This window comes from Volvox carteri, assembly GCF_000143455.1.
Source record: "Volvox carteri f. nagariensis unplaced genomic scaffold VOLCAscaffold_52, whole genome shotgun sequence".
Classification (NCBI taxonomy): domain Eukaryota; kingdom Viridiplantae; phylum Chlorophyta; class Chlorophyceae; order Chlamydomonadales; family Volvocaceae; genus Volvox; species Volvox carteri.
The window spans coordinates 712,718-730,901 of NW_003307595.1; the positions used below are offsets into that span (position 1 = coordinate 712,718).

The window sequence follows — 18,184 nt, forward strand, 5'->3', positions numbered from 1 at the left end:
CTGCATGTTGTACTTTCTTCCTCTGTCATCCAGCAGCTCCTATAATGAAAGCTCCAGCAGCTCTTGCGATTGGATTTCTTAATGCCGCTATTACCGCTATTGTTGTTGTTGTTGCTGCTGCTGCTGCTGCTGCTGTACGTATTGCCAGACCGCCATGGCGCCGCTGACGTGCGCATTGAGGGAGCGAGTGACACCCAGCATGGGAATCTCGACACACTTGTCCTGGGCGGGATGGGATTCAAAGGTCGGCGGGTTGAAGCAAGGGCAACCTGGATATTCCATATGAAAAACACGTTGAGAAAATCCCCTAACGAGAAAGCCGACATGGTAACACAAGCACAGCGGCGTGGTAACACTCCACTTCAAGCCCCAACCCCACCAGAACCCAACCCCAACGCAAACCCAAACCCCACATACAAACGTACACACATACAGATGTACACACATACAGACGTACACACGTACACACGTGCACACGCGCACCAGCATCGCGATCAGGTGCTGAGGCACGCCGCTCTGCTCGTTGCCCAGGAGCAGCAGGCAGCGCTGCGGGAAGGTGAAGGTCTGTAAAGGCACGCTGCCGGCCGCCTGCTCCACCCCTATCAGGAGGTAGCCCCTGCCGCGCACCTCCCGCAGGTACGCGGCCAGGTCGCGCGGACTCACCTCCACGAGCGGTAGCCAACGCTCGCTAGTGACTGCCTGTGCGTGTGTATGTACGTAAGTACGTACGTATGCCGTATGTCGTCGATGTCCGCGTGTTTAAGTACGGGCCAACATGATTAGAAGGTACGTGTCGAAGGGGGAAGCACCCATCGGGATGTTTTGGATATTTGGATGACGTAATGGCGCAAACATTTTTAATCGGTTTGTGATTAAAAAAACCCGAATTCAAGCCTGCCGTACAACCATCCGTACAGAGCATGACTTACCTGGCGCTTGAAAGCTTCGCTGGCCACCACGGCCCGGGAGGGCAGCACCAGAGCCTCACAACCCAGACTCTCACACGTCCTGAAGGCGTACGACATGACGTAACAAAGGTACAAAGTGTACGACGTGAAACGACATGTACATTTCAGGAAATGTACGACGTGTTATGGGTCTCTAGTATTTTGATTCTCCAACAATCTTCGTCATCATCATCGTCATCATCATCACCCACATCACCACCAACCCCGCCATTACCGTACAGCACTCCTCCGTATACCTGCACAGACCCGCCATGTTGGGCACATTCTCCAGCAGACTCGCCACAACAATAAGACCCGTGGGTCGCGCAGCCGCTGTCGCCGCCTCCGCCGCCAGCGCGTCCAGCCGCTCCGCCACCGTCGTCATCACCACCGCAGTACTACCGCCTCCGCCGCCGCCTCCAACAGCACTGACACTCCCAAACATCTGCGGTCTCAGCTGGTAGCTACGAGCTATCGTGCTGGCGGCGGCGGCGGCTGCGGCGGCGGTTCCAGCTGCCGTCGCCACGGCAGATCCCAATCGACCCATTCCCGCGTCTGCGTCACCCGACTCGCTGCCGTCGCCCTCCAGCTCCTGAACCTCCTCCTCACCCTCATTACCCCGAGAACGAGATTCCTCTTCGTCGTCCTCCTCTTCATGCTCCTTCTCCGCAACCTCGTCATCGTCATGCAAGTCATGTCCGGCTGTAGTGGTACTGGCGGCAGCAGCACTGGTGGTGCGACCAGAGGTGGCGGCGGCGGCGGCGGGGGCAGCTCCGCTTTTCCGGCTGCTGGCTCCTATGGATCTGACCACAGCCGGTAGAGCTCTCAGTACGTCGATGGGTAGTCTGTCTCGGATATGTAGGGCCCAGGGGGATGGGTAGCCGGGCTCGACCTGCACGTACGTTTGTCACGTGCTTGTGTGAAAGAGAACACTATGTATGTATGTATGTATGTATGTATGTATGTATGTATGTATGTATGTATGTATGTATGTATGTATGTATGTATGTATGTATGTATGTATGTATGTATGTATGTATGTATGTATGTATGTATGTATGTATGTATGTATGTATGTATGTATGTATGTATGTATGTATGTATGTATGTATGTATGTACAGGAGGCGTAGGGCATGTAGAGGTGTCGGCGTGTACATTTGTTGTTAGTAAAACTGAGCATCAAAACTATGTGTGCATGTGTGTTCATGCAGGGTTTTTATTTTTGTGGGAGGTCTCCGGTGCAAACTGGAAACTTTCTCGTCCAACCTCCCTACCCGCCCCCAACCTCCCCGTTTTCCTACCTACCTCCACGGCTTCGCCCGCCGCCGCCGCTGCCGCGAGGACCTCTTCTCGGATCTTGTACGACAGAGTACGACGATGATTATGGCGCCGAGGGAGAGTTGCACGGCGGCGGGAAGAGTGGGTGGACAGCCGCGGACAAGGGGCGCACACTTCGAAGAAACTTGGTCCCCCGTGACCACCAGACAGACAGACAGACAGACAGACAGACAGACAGACAGACAAAAAGCTGGGGTAAGGTCTCCGTCCCGACGACGGAACGACTAGCGTCGTCCGTCTAACGTCGGGACTTCGACGACAGAGAGAGACAGATAGGCCAGACGACAGCAGGTAGTAAATGGTTACGTCGGACGGTATACAGCAGTGCCGTACACTCACTCCGAAGAGCCCTTGAAGCGAACATTCATGTTCCAAATCGAAGCGGCCGAAATCCACCAGCGCCTGTCGGCTGCAAAGGGCCGCTTGCTCGGGATTGCTGGACAGGAAAACCCGCACGCCGTCCAACAGCTCGTAAAGACACGGCGCCGGTTGAGGTGGCTGTAATAGTTGTTGCAGTTGTTGTTTCGGTTGAGGTGGTTGAGGTGTGTACGACTCGGCCGGTGGTGACGGTGATTGCGATACTGATGGTGCCGGCGCCAGGCAATGATGTTGCTCCAGAACCAAGCGGAGCACGGTCTGCAGTCGGAAGTACGGCAAGTCGATGTGTTCCCGTGTCCAAAAGGCAGACGAGTCATTGGCGTTGGTGGTAGAGCAGCAAGGGGGTGCGTGCTGCTGTCCTCCGTAAACCCCCCACCCCCTTTAACCCCCCTACACCCCCCTACATACACACCCTCCATGTACCATCCTGTATGAGCTGTATACCTTTCCAAGTCCCACCTGCGTCCCACACACCGCCCCATCCATCCACACCCACATTGGCCCCCCCCGGCCCTCCAAAACCCGGTCCATCCAGTACCATACCCCCGCACTACCCACTCACCCACCCACCCACCCACCCCCAGCCACCGACCTGCACCGGCACGCGCACCGCATGTCGGTGGTGTAGGGCCCAGGGCATGAGCGCGGTCAGCAGCGGCTGCGTCAGTGGCCCCTCGGGCTGGGAGGTCGCCTGGCGCCGCAATAGCAACGAACCGATGATCACAAGCGACACGCAAACCTGCAGTGACATATATGTACATAAATGGGCATACATGCATACACGCATACATACGCACGCACACGTCGCGGCTCAGTCCATCAAAAACACACACGCGGCGCATTCCTCTAAAAACATACATATACATACATAAGTATACACACTCACTACTCATTATTGTGTGCGCTTTCTGTTTGCTTCTCTATCTTTGGCCTCTTCCAATCCAAAATGGTAATCGACCTATATCGGCACATCTTCACTTCATTATTACGATGTACGGCCTGCCGTACCAAAGACCTGCAGCCCACGCGCACCAAGATATCCTAGATTTGCGTGTGACACGACGACTGCTGCTGCTGCGATTAGACGCAGCAGAGATGGATGTTTCCCCCGCATACATACAAACACGCGTACACGCACACAGAGAAAAGGATACACATACATGAATACATACACACATACATACATACATCCCCTCTAGCACCTGGTAGCTGGCGGTGTCGTACCGCCTCAGTGCCGGCAGTAGCAGCTCCACCGTTCCCTCGGGCCAACGGTCCAGGAGGGCCAGCAGGGCTTGCTGCATGAAGGGCCTTATGTTGGAGTGGTGGTGGGGGTGCTCCAGACACCGCCAAATGGCACGTGCGGCGCCGCCTGCGGGGTGACGGCGAGAGGGTCATGCGGAGGGGCCGGAGTTGGGGAGGGGCCGAGAGGTACGGACGTGGGGGAGGTGAGCAGCTGCCAGGTTGGGGACCTGGAGGGGTTAGCAGGTATGTGTCTGGGAGCTGCTGGACCAACGACCAGCAGCAGTAGCAACAGTAGCAACAGTAGAAGCAGTAGAAGCAGTAGCAACATAGCAAGAGTAGAAGCAGTAGCAAACTAGCATGCGAGAACATTAAGTTATACGAATAAATGTCGTATTGTACGACAAAACGTACCCACTGCGGCCGTTGGCAGCCTCCTTGCCAGCAGACAGATGGTTTGCCACAGCGCCACCTGTAGGGGGGAAGGGCGGGAAAGAGGGGGAAGGGGAGGAAAGGGCGGGGAAGGGGGGAAAAGGGAGTTAGGGCTTGTGGGAAACGACCCCAACGAGTCTGTGACCAGACGATCAGCAGCACCGGGGAAGGGTACGCGTGTGTGTGTAATGAACTAAGCCGCGAGGGGTGTGTATATGTGCGTATGTATGTAGGGTAATGGATGCTACTTAAGTAGTTGTGACTTAACTCCCCCTGCCTGATGCCTGGTTAGGCTCCAAACAGCCCCTCCGTTGATCGCGAATCCGACGTTGCCACCTAACCAAAAGCCCGTCTCCACTACCATTTCCTCATATTCGAACCCATCGGAATAAACAGACAGGCAAACAGACAGACAGACAGACAAACACTTCATCGTCACGCACACGCCGCGCCGTTTTTTTAGCCATTATCATTACCTTCATGGCGTTGAGGGTGCTGCTCTGGCTCGCCTCCCGCCCCAACAAAAAAGAGCAGTCCTGAGCCATCGCAGCACCACCTAAACTTGGCAGAGACGGCATGCCAGACGGCTGTACGGCAGCAGCGGCGGGGCCGCGCCGCCATGTCTGCCGTTGCTGCTGTTGCCGTTGAGCCGCCGCCGGTTGCGCCATCCTCGTCACCGCCATCCCCGGCGGCATCGCACCCCGGCGGCATCCGCAGGCGGCTCGCAACAGAGCGGTCATGAAAAGCTCCAAGAAGGACTCGTACCGGGGACTTCAGGCAGAGGGCACGTGACAATTCGGGTACAGCGTTTGTAGCGAAGTCACGGCCTTACAATGTGGATCATTGGCGTTTTGAACGAAAAAAACACATAGATATCTAGGATTTGGGATCCAGTTGCAGGCAAAGAAGCAGATAGTCGTTGTGTTAAACAGCTCACCCGGTCAATTTCTCCAGCCAGGCACATACGGCGCTTCGCGCAGGCAACGCCTGATGGGGCTCGAATTTGCGACTTAGAAGACCTGGGTGATGGAACGAATATCACAAAAAGAGATGAGGCTAAGGGAGACAAATAATTATGGTCAAAGGTGGCCAGATGATATATTGTAGAGTGTACATATGTACATTGGAGAGGGGGAAATGCATTACATTATACAGTATATTGATAGATATTATAAACAAACATATATAAAACCTTATGGGTAGCAAGGCATTCAAGCAAACCAAAAATATTAAAAACGCAAAAAAAAAGTCGTACAACCATAACCCGCTGTCAATTAACACGTCCCTCACTCACTTGTCAGGTCCACTCGTTCAGTCCAGGAGGAAAACGCCACCAGGTGAACCAGCGGCAGCAGCAGACCCGACTGCAGCTCAGGATGCGGCTGTAGCACAGCTCGACAAAGGTGCGACGTCGCCGCCAGCGCTACACGCGAGCCGCCGTGCTGCAGCAGCTGCGGTACGACAGTCGCTGACGTCGCAGCGGCGAGCTTGCTCGCCGCCGCCAGCACTGCCCGCGCTTCCCCTTCCAGGAATCCCGGTTGCTGCCGGCCCGGCGGCTGTAGCGGCTGTTTCCAGCGGCCGGCGGACCCGGCCGCCGCCGCCGCCGCCACCGCCAACGCATCGTCGGCGGCACAGCCCGCCAGCAGTATCGTCGGATGGCAGGCCAGCTGAGGTGCCTTGACGGCTAGCGACGGAGCGACCCGGCGAGCGGCGCGCAGCGCCGAAACCACTGCGGACTGAATTCGCTGTAGCAGTTGCAAACCTGCCAACGCTACATCGCAACCACCACCGTCCTCGCCGCCGCCGCCGCTGCCGCCGCCCGCGGCATCGTTGTCGCTGCCTGTTGCCGAGGCTGCCGCCGCCGTGGCCGTGACTGCCGTTGCTGTTGCTACTGCGGCCACAGCAGCAGTGACCTCCGTGGCGGGGCCTGTAGCGGCGGAAGCGGCGAGGGACCCTGGGCCTGGATCCGCCGACTGGGGCTGCTCAGTATCGGCGGCGGCGGCGGCCGCGGCACCACTAATGCGCGCCGCCGCGGTACGTACGGCATGCAGTACGATGTCGTACGGCGCCGCCGCCAGCAAGGTATCGAGGATATGGGGTAGGGCGGCATCGGGAGCACAGTCCAGATCCTCGAGTGCTCTGCTCAGGGTGTACGACATACGGCAGGGGATACGGCATCATAATATTGATGTCATACGCACGTGTGCGTATGCGGTTTTTGCACCTCCTCACCTTGAGTCGCGTTACTCGCCTCAAAGGTGCGGTGCTAGTGGCAATCATAGATCATACACCACATCATTCATATCTCTGAGGGCCTTATCGCGTACGAACCGCATCATCAACCTCGGCAACCAATCCAATAGAGGCGTGTTGGTGGAAACCGGAGGAGTCATTCATCCATCATACCGCCCGACCCGTGGGTCATAGCTGCACACAGCCGCATAATCTCATAGCCGCATTCTCATATTTTTGGCATATAGCGGCATTCTCATACCTTTGACATAGGACCCCGCGAAGGGCCTCCGAAACCAAGGCGGCGGCCGCTGGACAGGCCAGAACCTCCGAAACCAGCCTCCACCGGAGCTCCATGAACAGCGGCAGTAGCTCCAAGCGGGCGCTACTGCCGCCGCCGCCGCCGGCGCCAACGGTACGGTCCCCGGCACTGATGGTGGTGGTAGCGGCGGCGAGGAACCGGACGGAGAGGTCCAGGGAAGGTTCCAGATCTCGTATGCTGGATACAAGCGTCGCTGCCGCCGCCGCTGCCGCCGCCGCTGCCGCCGCCGTCGCCGCCGTCGCCGCCTTGGCAGCAGCTGCCTTGGATGCATCCGCCGCTTCCCTGACGCTGGCGGCTGCCACGCGGACTGTACGACATGCGACGCAGGCCGCCGCCAGCAGAACGAGTTGCTCGTCCAGACCAACGGCTTCGATTCCGCTACTGCCGCCGCCGCTGCAGCCATTATCGCCCTTACAGTCTCCACGGTTGGAATAGTACTGCACCAGTTTTGTGGGCCAGGTAATGCACGACGCGATTAACGCAGTGCCGTACTCTTTGTCTTCGCCGCCGCCAAGTAACTCCGCCAGCTGGACTACTCCGTATACCGTACGCTCGTCCCAGGTACGGCTCTCGACGTTCCGGCGCCAGAAATTCGCCAGCAAGCCTGGCGCCGCAGCCAGTGTCGTCCTGCGAAGCTCCGCCGCCGCCGCTGCCGCCGCCACCCGTGATGACGCTGGCGGTCTTAGATACGATGACGCGTTGCCGTACGCGCGATGCAGCGCCGTCAGCAGCACCAACAGAGTTGCAGAATCCGTCGCCGCCGCAGCAGCAGCTCCCAAAAGCTTATCCTCAGCTCCACCACCATCGCCAACCACTGCCGTACATCCCTCACCGTCTCTTCCTGGATCCGGTAATCGATCCGTCGCAGCTGCCGCCGCCAAAGCCTGTTCCATGACTTCATGCTGCAGCCGCGACGAAAGGCGCGGCGCAGTCGCCGCCAGCGCCTCCAAGTACGGCAGTCGCCGTTCCACCGATGCCGCCACGTCATCCGGCCGCATCCGCAGCTGCTCCATCAACCAGGTGCCAAGTGCACTGCTTTGAGCGCCACCGCGACGCTCATCCAGTACGGCATTGATCCAGATCTGGAATCGGGGGCTCCAGATGCCACCGTCCGACGCAAAGGCGCCAACGGCAACGCCAGCACTATCGGCGGTGGCGGCGGCGGCAGCTACTGTCGAACCCGGAGCTGTCGGCGCCGTCGACGAAGAAGACAGGAGCTCCAGCGCGTCGACCACGCTTACAGACGCTGGATCCAGAACGTACGGCACAAGATCCAGGACCGCAGCATGGATCTGGATCTGCAGATCACGGGGGTGTTGTAACGCCTGCCGCGTCAGGAGCGGCAGTAGCACGCCACGCAACAACCTGGCGGCGCCGCCGGCAGAGCGGACAAGCTCCGTTGCCACCGCCGTCAGATCAACCCCGCCGCAGCCGTCGCCGCCGCCACTGCCGCCATCCCTGGATACCTCCGCCAGGGCTTCCCGTAGTGCCGTCAGTACGAACGCCGCTGCCGTCGCGCGCTGAGTACCTTGCAAGGTAAAACGCAAGCAGCACTGCACGACTGCAGCGGCAGAGGAAGCTGGCGTCGCCGTCGACGGCGGTGCCGCCATCAGATGCCGTAGCGTGCAGGCCAGGAAGGACCTTAGGGCCTCACGTAATTGCCGTACAGCAGCGCCGTGCCGCTGGGTGCTGCTACAGCCGGGCATGTGCTCCCAGCTAATCTTATCAGCTTCTAAAACCGGCAGTAGCTGCTGGAGGAGCCATAGGGCTGGCGGCAGCTGCGATAACGGCAACGGCGTCTGGACGTCCCCGTACGTGCCGGTCAGCCCTGGCGGCGGCGGCGCCGCCGCCGCCGCCGCGGCCGTCAGCATTGAAAACCACCAGTCGGCAGGTCGAGTTGGACCGGAGGGACACGGCTGTACGGCATGATGTAGGACAAAGTAGAGCCCCAGGCGCCGTACAGATATGTTGACGTGCTGGCATGCCTGCGAGACATCGATGGCGGCGAACCGAAAAGCAATTTTCTGTTTACGGCTGTAAGGCATAGATTATTTGGTGGATGGTTGGATGGATGGATAGGTGCAGCCCTGCGCTGGCCAACTTCTAACATGGCTCTCACAAGACTGGGGAGCTTTTCATGTAAAAATTTACTTCCGTGGCACGCGGTTCTTCTTATATTTTTTTTAAAGAGAATTATTATGTATAATTGTAATATAATATTAATTTTATTTTTTATGTAATATATATTATATTATGAGTAGTTACATAGAATAAGCCTCTTTAAAGTAATACAGTGTATAATTTTTTGTAAGAGATTTACGTTAATAAACGCAATACAACAGCTTTCCTAAACAGGCATACGCCCAAACCTGCACTGGCGCTGTCTCCCTCCTCCCCCCACACCACACCACTGAACACACCTTGAGGATAGGCACAGCCAGCCATATTGCCGTACTCCAGCTACTTTCCACCGAGCGCAGAACGCCTTCGCTGACACCTAGCCCCCCATTTCCAACCGTCGCTGTACGACAACTACCGTGACCCCCCGCGCCGCCTGCTTCCGACTCTGCCACTGCCTCACTCGTCGACGACGGCAAAGAGGACGCCGCCGCCACTCCCGCCACTTCCGCCGCCGCCGGCCCAGACAGCAGTACGGGCATGACGTCACTCCAAACGGGCTGTACCAAATGGAACATGTGCTCCTCCTACAGGTTACCGCGGGGGTTCGGGGGGGGTTCGGGGGGAAAACCCGGAGTGAGGTAAAGTACGACACGGCGGAGGAAACTTTTTAGGGTTTTAAGATTTTAGGGGGATTTGGGGGCGTCAGGAGGGACGGGGGTAGAAGGAAAACCCATCAACTCAAGGCAGACACGGGACAACGTTTTTTTGGGGGGGTTGGATTAATCTGGGGGGGGGGGAAAGAGAGGGAAGGCGAAAAAAACCCAAAACCGACACGAGCCCTAAGATCCAGCACCGACACCCAGGAGCCAGTGGCCGCTACGGCACTACGAGCCGGGCCCCACCAGCACATGTAGCAGATCTCCCAGTGCCGACCACTCCGCAATACCCCAGGAGCCAACAACAGCCGCTACCGCCGGCCTGAGATGGTCGGCGTCGCCGTCGCCGTCGCCGTCGCCGCAACCTGCACCTGGCGGCGCCGCTGCCGTACCCGCTGCATCCCGCATCCCCTCCATCCGCCGCCGCTCTCCTACGGCGTGCCCGGGTACGACCAGTGCCGGCACGTGTACGGGCACAGCCCCCGCCTCTACCAAGGTCCTCAGCAAGTGCAGTGCTCGCACTCGCGTGGGTCGGTCCCCCGCCGCCAGGAGGGCGGGCGGCAGCACGGAGGAGAGCAGCCAGTCGGCCAGGTCTAGGGGGGGAGGGGATGGGGGGTGGAGGATGGGGGAAAGGAGACACGGGGGCCTTATCAGGAAATTCACATGAATTTCGGGTTTTAGAGTTTTCGGGTTTAAGAGTTTTGGGGTTTAAGAACTTAAGGGTTTCCTCTATAGGTTTCAGGATTTATTAATATCTTTTTGGGGGATAGCTTCGGTATTGTGGACGTCATTCGGGTTGCGGCAGGTGTGCGGATAAGGTGTGGAGGTGCGGATGTAAGAGAGGCGATGATTCGTGCTACGGATATGCCAGCTACACACGTACACACGTACGAAGGTAGGTGCCTAAACAGGCCGCACAGGGCCAAACGCCGCTGGTGGTCGACCAGGCCAACCCGCCACTGCAGCAGCTACAGCAGCAACACCCCAACTACAGCAACCGCTGCCGTGCAGCCCGCCTTTACACAGCCATGTGTTGGAGTGCCGTACAACGCACCTGGCGAATGCCGTACAGCCGCCGCCACGTGTCGGGCCTCCAGCGCTGCCAGTGTGGCTACCGCGGCCCGAACCGCCGGTGCCATCCCCAGGTTGGGCAGCGCTGTCGCCGTCACCAACGCCGCTGCGCCTGGTGCCGTACACCCTCGCCGTACATCTGTGAAGCCGTCATCTCGTACGGCAGCCAGGCAGCGCGCCGCGGCAGCGGCATAACCTCCGGTTGCCATGCGTACGGCATAGGCTCCCAGCAGTGCGGGTAGGAGCAGATCGTACAGGTGTTTACGTAGTGCCGTACCTGTCAGAAACGGAAATAACGGTTGGAAGTCAACATTTCAGTTGACAGTTGGGAGTTAGGATAGACCGCTTATTTCTGGGATTGACTCACCTAATGGCGGCTCGCCAAGGGTGCCGTAGCACAGGAGCTCCAACATCGGCGCTAGCACGCCGCCACCGCCGCCGCCGCCGCTACCTCCGCCTCCGGTGCTAACTGCCTGTCCACCGTCGTCTCCCTGTTGTCGTACCGTTCGTACCTTCCGCTCTCCGCCGTCAGTGCTTAGGTCGCCCGCCAAGGTCACGCACACCGCCGCCAAGGTGTACGCTGCCGCCGCCTGCCCAACTGTGAGGCCGCCGCCGCCGCCGCCACCAGCGCGCACATCCGTATCTGCAGCTTCTGCCGTACATGTTATCGTACGGATGCCACCCACACAAGGGAAAGCAGGGGAGGTTGGAAGCGACACCGTTGAGACCGTTGGTGGACTTGTCCGTTTCTTGGCCCAGTGAAATACATACATACATGCATACATACATACATACATACACTTTTTCCTTGGGATCCCTTTGTCGTTGGTTGTGTTTTGAGTGGTTGTTTCAGAGAGCTTTTGCCTTTGCCCTAGCTGAGATTTGTGGACTCGCTCTTGCGGGGACTAAGAGCCCTTCGTGGTGTTTTCACTGCAGCGCCATCCCCGGATGGAGGGGCTGCGTAGTGGCTGCGTAGAGTGTTGGCAGTCTGAGTCGGGGTCGGGAGCACACAAGACGAACCGACTTGTGCTGTGTGCTCCCGACCCTTGCGCTGTGTTTCGGCTTCGGCCCCCGGCTCTCGCGGCCCACAGTGTAATCTAAGTCATACATACATACATACATACATACATACATACATACATACATACATACATACATACATACATACATACATACATACATACATACATACATACATACACGGACACAACGCACCTCCTGGGTTCAGCAGCGCCTGGCAGCACAAATCCGCGAGCTGCCCTAGGAGCACAGCCTCCTCCTCCTCCTCCTCACCCCCGCTGCCGCCACCGCTGCCGCCGCCGACATTGAAGGACAACTCCCCCTCCTCCCGCGCCTTACCCACAGCCGTCGCCGCCATCGCTGCTACTGCCAGCTCCACCGCGGTACGACAAAGGACCGCCGCTGCGGGAACGGCGTTTGCAAGCAAGCCAGCGGCGGCGGTGGAAGCGGTGGCGGCGCCACCACCGCCGGGGCCTGAGGCAGTAGCTGTTGACGATCCTGACCCCGCTATTGCTGCTACTGCCGCTGCTAAGGGGGCCTTACACGTCAAAAGGCTGGAGAGTAGACGCGTCACCAGGGTTTCCTTTAGGTCGTACAGTAATCGCGATATTGGTTGTGACGGCGACCGGGAGGCAGGTGAGGCATCATCTTGGTGCGGATGACGTGGACCCGATGACGCAGCGGCGGCAGTGGCTTGTTGCGTTGCCGTACGGCACACCGCCTGCAGGGCGGCGGCCAGGCAGCAGTCCAGGCCGGGCGGGCCGGTGATGGAGCACTTTCGCCATAGGAGTTCGCCGGTGGTGCCGTCAATGGAGAGGTCGGGCAACGCATCCTGGACGAGCGAACAGAACCAGGGCGATCTGGCCAGGACTGATAGATGGTTGTCTGTCTCTCGTTGGTTCCATGCGGATCCAGGTACGGTTTGACTGCGGATCCGCATGTACGGCACGCAGCCGGAATTAGCAGCATGGACGGAATGGAAAACGGGGATTTTAATATGTGAGTTTTGTACCGGAAATGTACAGGGAATGCATAGAGAATGATTGGCGTTACGCGGAAATGACACAGTACAAGCGCATCGGGGCGGCTGGCTGGTTCTCGCCGCCGGAGCTGCTCAATGATCTCCGACCGCAACGCACATTACACACCTTGAGGATGAAGGGTTTTGACAGACGGCGTAGGAAAGGAATTCTGGTAGGGTGTCCATCATATTGTCGGAGCACCCTGGTCGGCCTAACGGCCAGCAACTTACAGATGGGGACTTGTGGGGTAGTATGCAAATCCCATAGTTCTATAGAAGTCTTTCTTCTCGTCTTTTTTACTTGGCAACTTCTATTCTGTACTAAAAAGAAACCACATGATGTGCGCTTAACACCGTCATTTTTTCTATCGTTTTGGAGCCGTATTGAACTATTTCATCCTTTTGGATAAACATGCAGCCAACACGTATTTTTAGGTTTCTATGAATTTGGGAGATTTCTGCTGCAGCCTTGTTCCTCGATAGGGCTTGTACTTCTGGTTCTGTCAACATTTTTACCTTGGTTCAACTACTGGCAAAACCATCGACATCTAATCATTGTTCTGCCGCCGCTGAGCGTCTTCGCAGCGGCGGCAGAACTTTGTGATGACTGAGCGTAGAGAGTCAGCGACAGCTTTGCAACCCAGCCATCTTAAAGTATGACAACTAATAGCAATGTACATCTCAGAGTCATAAGCGGACATGAACTGCCCAAAACAGGTGCAGTGGCCGGCAGCAAGTTTTGTGGGCTTATCGCATCAGCGAGTCAACCCTGTTTCCTGCGTACCATCAAGTTGCATATCCCTAGCCATGCATGATTAACTCTCAAGGCAACTATCATGAATGAAACCGTATGGTTATCGCAGCTAGTCGTCCTCGCCGACGACCCCCTGCTTCTCCCTTACCACCTACCTGCTTCCTGATCACAGCGTTCAACCGGACACCCCTACCCATGCCTGGTCTTGGCTGGCTTGACGCAATATCCCATTACCTTTTCAAAAACCCATCGAACCCCGTGAAATTCTGTCCTTGTTTTTCGCATCCCCCTCAATTCGATCACATTCATTAACCACCAACACAACCGGTCGAACCACCTCTTGACGGAAATGATGGCAAAAACCCCCGCAAGCCCTGCACCTCCGAAACCATATCATTTCTTGCCCGTGCAGACCTGTTCAGCCATATTGACCCTTACGTGGAGGTCGGCTTCATGGGGGAGACCCTTGGCCGCACCGCCAGGAGAAGCAACAACCCCAACCCCGTCTGGCAGGAGGTCGTGCTGGGGGGCGCGGGAAGAGGACTTGAGGCAGAAGAGGAGGAACGAAGAAACGGCCTCATGGGCAGATTGGGGAGGAAGACTTGCATCACCTTGCATCTAGAGTGTATTTTGTCATCCCGCCCATCGATTCATCCAGTCATCCAGTCACCCATCCATTCAAACAGCCATCCGTCCATTCATCCACCTATACATACATTCACCTGGCTAACGCACGTTCACATACGGCCACAACGATTCCTCCAGGACTTCTTTTTCGAGGCAGAGGTGGATGATGACGGGGTACTGTACGGCACGCTCGTACTGGATCTGTACGACGGGGAGGAGGGGAAGAACGAGCACGTTGGATCCATACGACTGGATCTGCAAACTCTGAGCCCGGAGACGCTTCTTGAAGTCCCCCTGGAGTTGCCGCTGGTCTTCAAGGGCGACAAGAGGGGACAGAAACTCGCGCGCAGCGCGCCGCGAGCCCGGCTGGCGCTGCAGGTGGTCGCGCTGGGCAAGGCCTTCTCCTCATACGTTTCGGAGCTAGCGGACGCGGTTTCAGAGGCCGCCGCCATCGTGGACGACCGCTCCGGAACCGTACTGGTTGCCGTACCGGGCACGGACGACACGCTCTGGGCAGGGCTGAGGTTCGGGCCGCGGTCAACACAGCTCCTGTTGCTGAGTACGGCGGACCCCAAGGCCAAGGCGGACAACCCGGCAGTGTGGTACGACATGTCGTACTCGGGGTCGCCGAGCTTACGAGTGGAACGGCTGCAATACCGCAAGCCCGTTAAGATGTACGGTCTCAAAGTGTGGGCCGAAGTGCGTGCCACCAACGTTCCAGTGGACGCCAAACTGAGCAAGGTGTGACGGGAGTTAGTTAGGGTACGGGTACGGGTGCCGGGGGGGGAAAGACGAACCACCTGAACGAGTGAAGCTGCTGCCAAGGAAAGAGAAGCAGAACTGACCAGTAGGCGGTTTTGAAGAAGCCGTCCTCGGGATGATGACGACCGCGGAAACCTACCTGCCTACCTAGCCGCCAAGACTAAAATAAAAGCGGAAGAAAAGCAGTAGAGCGGGGTCGGGTGCGGGGGCCCCGGTGTGGGCACACTACCCCCAAGCGGAAAACCCCCAACGAAGGCCTGCTGCGGACCAACAACCGCTTCAGGACAGACCTACAGTGCCCAGCTCTAAACCCAGCTCTAAAAAAAACCCGAAATAACCACGGGGCAGCCAGCCACCGTCACCCACCGCGACACAACATCAGAGTCACACCACTGTGCCAGATGTGTACACACAGATTCCACACTGCGATTTCAACAGAAAACACAAAACAGAGCCGCGGAAAGAGAGGTCCGAATGTGCCACAGACAATATTCCCCCTGCGGTTGGGACCCTCTTCGACCCTCCTCGACCCTGGATGGATGTTTGGACTCTCTCGCTCTTGAACCATCATCGCTGGAATACATGGAACTACATGCATGGCGTTATTGGCACTGGTTCTAGAAAAGTCTGTACTTGAGCGGCTAGAAACATTAACATTATTCCAAAAGTGCAACTCAGAAAAGGATTGGGAACTACGATGCATGGAACAGTATGCTATAGTAGTTCTTCTTCTAGCCCCACCAACACCTGCGGGCTGCGGTGTGCTCTGCAGGTGCGCATTTTGGAGCGGGAGCACCGCCTGGTGGACACCCTGGACCCGGCGGACGTGTTGGCGGGGCACGGCTACATGATCGGCATGCCCTTCCTGGCCGCCGTCAAGGAGCTCTCAAAGAAACCCGCCAGGGTGCACGTGGACGCGGCGGCGCAGGCTCTTTGGATTCGGATGGATTCAAACCAGCCGCAGCCCGCGCAGCTGCTACAGCTTGATTACGGGGAGGACGTGGCGGCGGCGGCGGCGGCGGCGGCAGAAGCCCCCGCCGCCGCTGAAACGTCGCCTGGAGGCGGAAAGAAAAACGGGGGCGAAGGGGGGGGCGGCAAGGGAGGGAAGGGTGGAGGTGTGGTGGGGAGGCTTCCGGCCTTGCGGATATGCTCAACAAGTTCGGAGTTGAACAAAGGATATGAGTTGGCTTTTTTTGGTGGTGGCGGCCGAGCCGCTGCGGGCCCTATGGTGACTGTTTCGGAGACCTTTCGTCGGCCCAAGCCGGTGCTTGGCGGGATGTACGACATCGTACATTCGGTGGAGTTACGTGACGCGTTCGTTGGGTACGCGTTGGAGGAGGTCGGGCTGGGGTGTTACGAGCTAATGAAACCATGTCGTACATGGCGGTTAGGGAAGTTGTTGACGGCGGCAGCACGGGGCGAGCTGGCCAACATCGAGGAGGGGGGTTACGGCGGCGGCGGAAGAGCCAGCGGCGGCGTGGAAGGCGACGCCGACGGCGCCGTGGACCGCATTGGTAGCGCCAGTACCTTGGTTCGAAGCTTCTTGTCTTGGCTGCCGTGCATGGCGCCGCCACGGGCAGATGCGTATCGAGAGGAGGAGCTGACGTCGGCGGCGGCGGTGGGTGACTCAAAGAAGGCCCGAAGGGGCTCTAGTGCCAAACAGGAGGAGGTTGGGGAAGACGATGGACGAGGCGCCCACGGCCGGAGAGAGAGCCGCAGCCGCAGAGGGAAAGATCTCGGTGGTGCTGATGCTGGCGGTGCTGGTGGCCGCCGAGCTCGATCCACCGGTGGCGGCGCCGAAGGCGCCGTCGCATCTCCTCTGGCGCCGACGCCGTCGTCCAAAAGCGTTCAAGGCTCCGGTGCGGGGGTGTCCCGCCGCAACCCTCCAACGTCCCCAGGCGGGGGGCCCGGCAGGGCTTCCCGGTTGCAGGTCGCCGCCACCGCCAGCGTCGGGTCGTCCTCAGACCGCGTCGGGTCGTCCACCAGCCTCACCGCGTACAACAGTTCGAAACAGAAGTACGGCGGGAAGAGGTACGGCGGCAGCGGCGGTGGTGGAGGTGACAAGTTGTCGAGCATGCTCAGCAGCAACAGGAGCGGCGAAAGGGGAACAAGAGCTGAATTGGACGAGCTGGACGATGACTGAGCGAGTTGGATTGATGCTGTACACTGTACTGCGAGAGCCCGGATGACTCCGTACATCTTTTATTCAATCCGCCGGGCGCACGATATCGGTCTTGCACGGTTTGCAAAATCAGATTCTGTTAATATGTATATATCAGTTTGCTTAGCATCGTTTTTTTCTTCGCATGGTGTGCCAAGGGCTCCGTTGCCCTCATGTGTGTAAGGGGCTCGCTTCGGCGGTTTCCACTGCTGGTGTGGCAGCTGAGACCGTCATGAAGGCTGCTTAGGGTGATGGGCGCTCCGGGTTTAAACACACAACATGCAGCAATGTGCGATGGAGTCTGTGGCTGGGGTGCTCTCTTGTGTGCGACGTGCTCTCAAGCAGTGCCGAGGTACTAGCTGCAAGTAATGGCGGGGCGTGCTGCATGTGCGTGCGGATGAAGGAAGTGGGGCTTATTGTGAGTGGGGTCAGTAGGAATTGGGGCGCGGTGAATTAAGGGCGCGGTGAGATTTTGTATAGAAATGGCTCATCCTGGCGGAAATGGCCTCGCTTCTTATATAACGAAGCCTCAGAGGATTGCGGCGCCTGTGTACACCCCTAGGGAAGGGAAGGGAAGGGAGCGGACACCATCTAGGGCGCAAGGAAATGAATGAAGTTCTGTATATTGGATCGTTCGACTGAATCGCTCGCGGTGGCAGTAGTGCTGCTGCTGCTGCTGCTACCTCCTTGCATAGCGCATTGGACACTGTATTTAGGGGCCACATATGGATGTCAAGGAAATGAATTTATTTATATACACAACGTGCAAAAAGCGAGGGTCCGCTGTGGGGAGAGAACGGAGAGATAAACATCAAGCCATGATGGGTGCTTGAAGTCCAGGAGAGGAAAGGGGTTGCAGAGCTCGGGCTTCGTTTGGCGTTGTGCGCATGTCTGGTGTTGTGGCACGGAACGTGCTGCTGATCATCAGGCCGGCTCAGCATTTTGATGCAGCAGCTTTTGGGTGAGCGGCTGAGCGCTTTTTGTTGTTGCTGCATAGTGTGTGTGTGTTTAGTCGTGCTTTCGACTAAAGTTTGTCATTTGTTTGGATGCGCCGTTGAGGTGGCGTTAGTATTGTGCCACTACTCGGCTGCTGCTGCTGCTG

General features: G+C 57.8%; 2 protein-coding genes across 2 annotated transcripts; one reads left to right on the forward strand and one right to left on the reverse strand.

Annotated features, from left to right (window-relative positions):
• Window positions 1–129: 129 nt before the first annotated feature.
• On the reverse strand, window positions 130–1,260 carry VOLCADRAFT_35411 (uncharacterized protein; the record flags this gene model as incomplete). Its single annotated transcript, XM_002955525.1, has 4 exons — window positions 130–222; window positions 484–699; window positions 930–1,008; window positions 1,205–1,260. Coding segments are annotated over 4 exons (444 nt in total), but the record flags the coding sequence as incomplete, so codon positions are not given.
• Window positions 1,261–13,434: 12,174 nt separating this feature from the next.
• VOLCADRAFT_96472 (uncharacterized protein) lies at window positions 13,435–17,064 on the forward strand (the record flags this gene model as incomplete). The annotated part of the gene is made up of 5 exons (XM_002955476.1): window positions 13,435–13,495; window positions 13,945–13,976; window positions 14,298–14,900; window positions 15,694–16,780; window positions 16,820–17,064. The coding sequence occupies 5 exons, from the start codon at window positions 13,435–13,437 to the stop codon at window positions 17,062–17,064; spliced, it is 2,028 nt and encodes a 675-aa protein (XP_002955522.1).
• Between the last annotated feature and the right edge of the window lie 1,120 nt (window positions 17,065–18,184).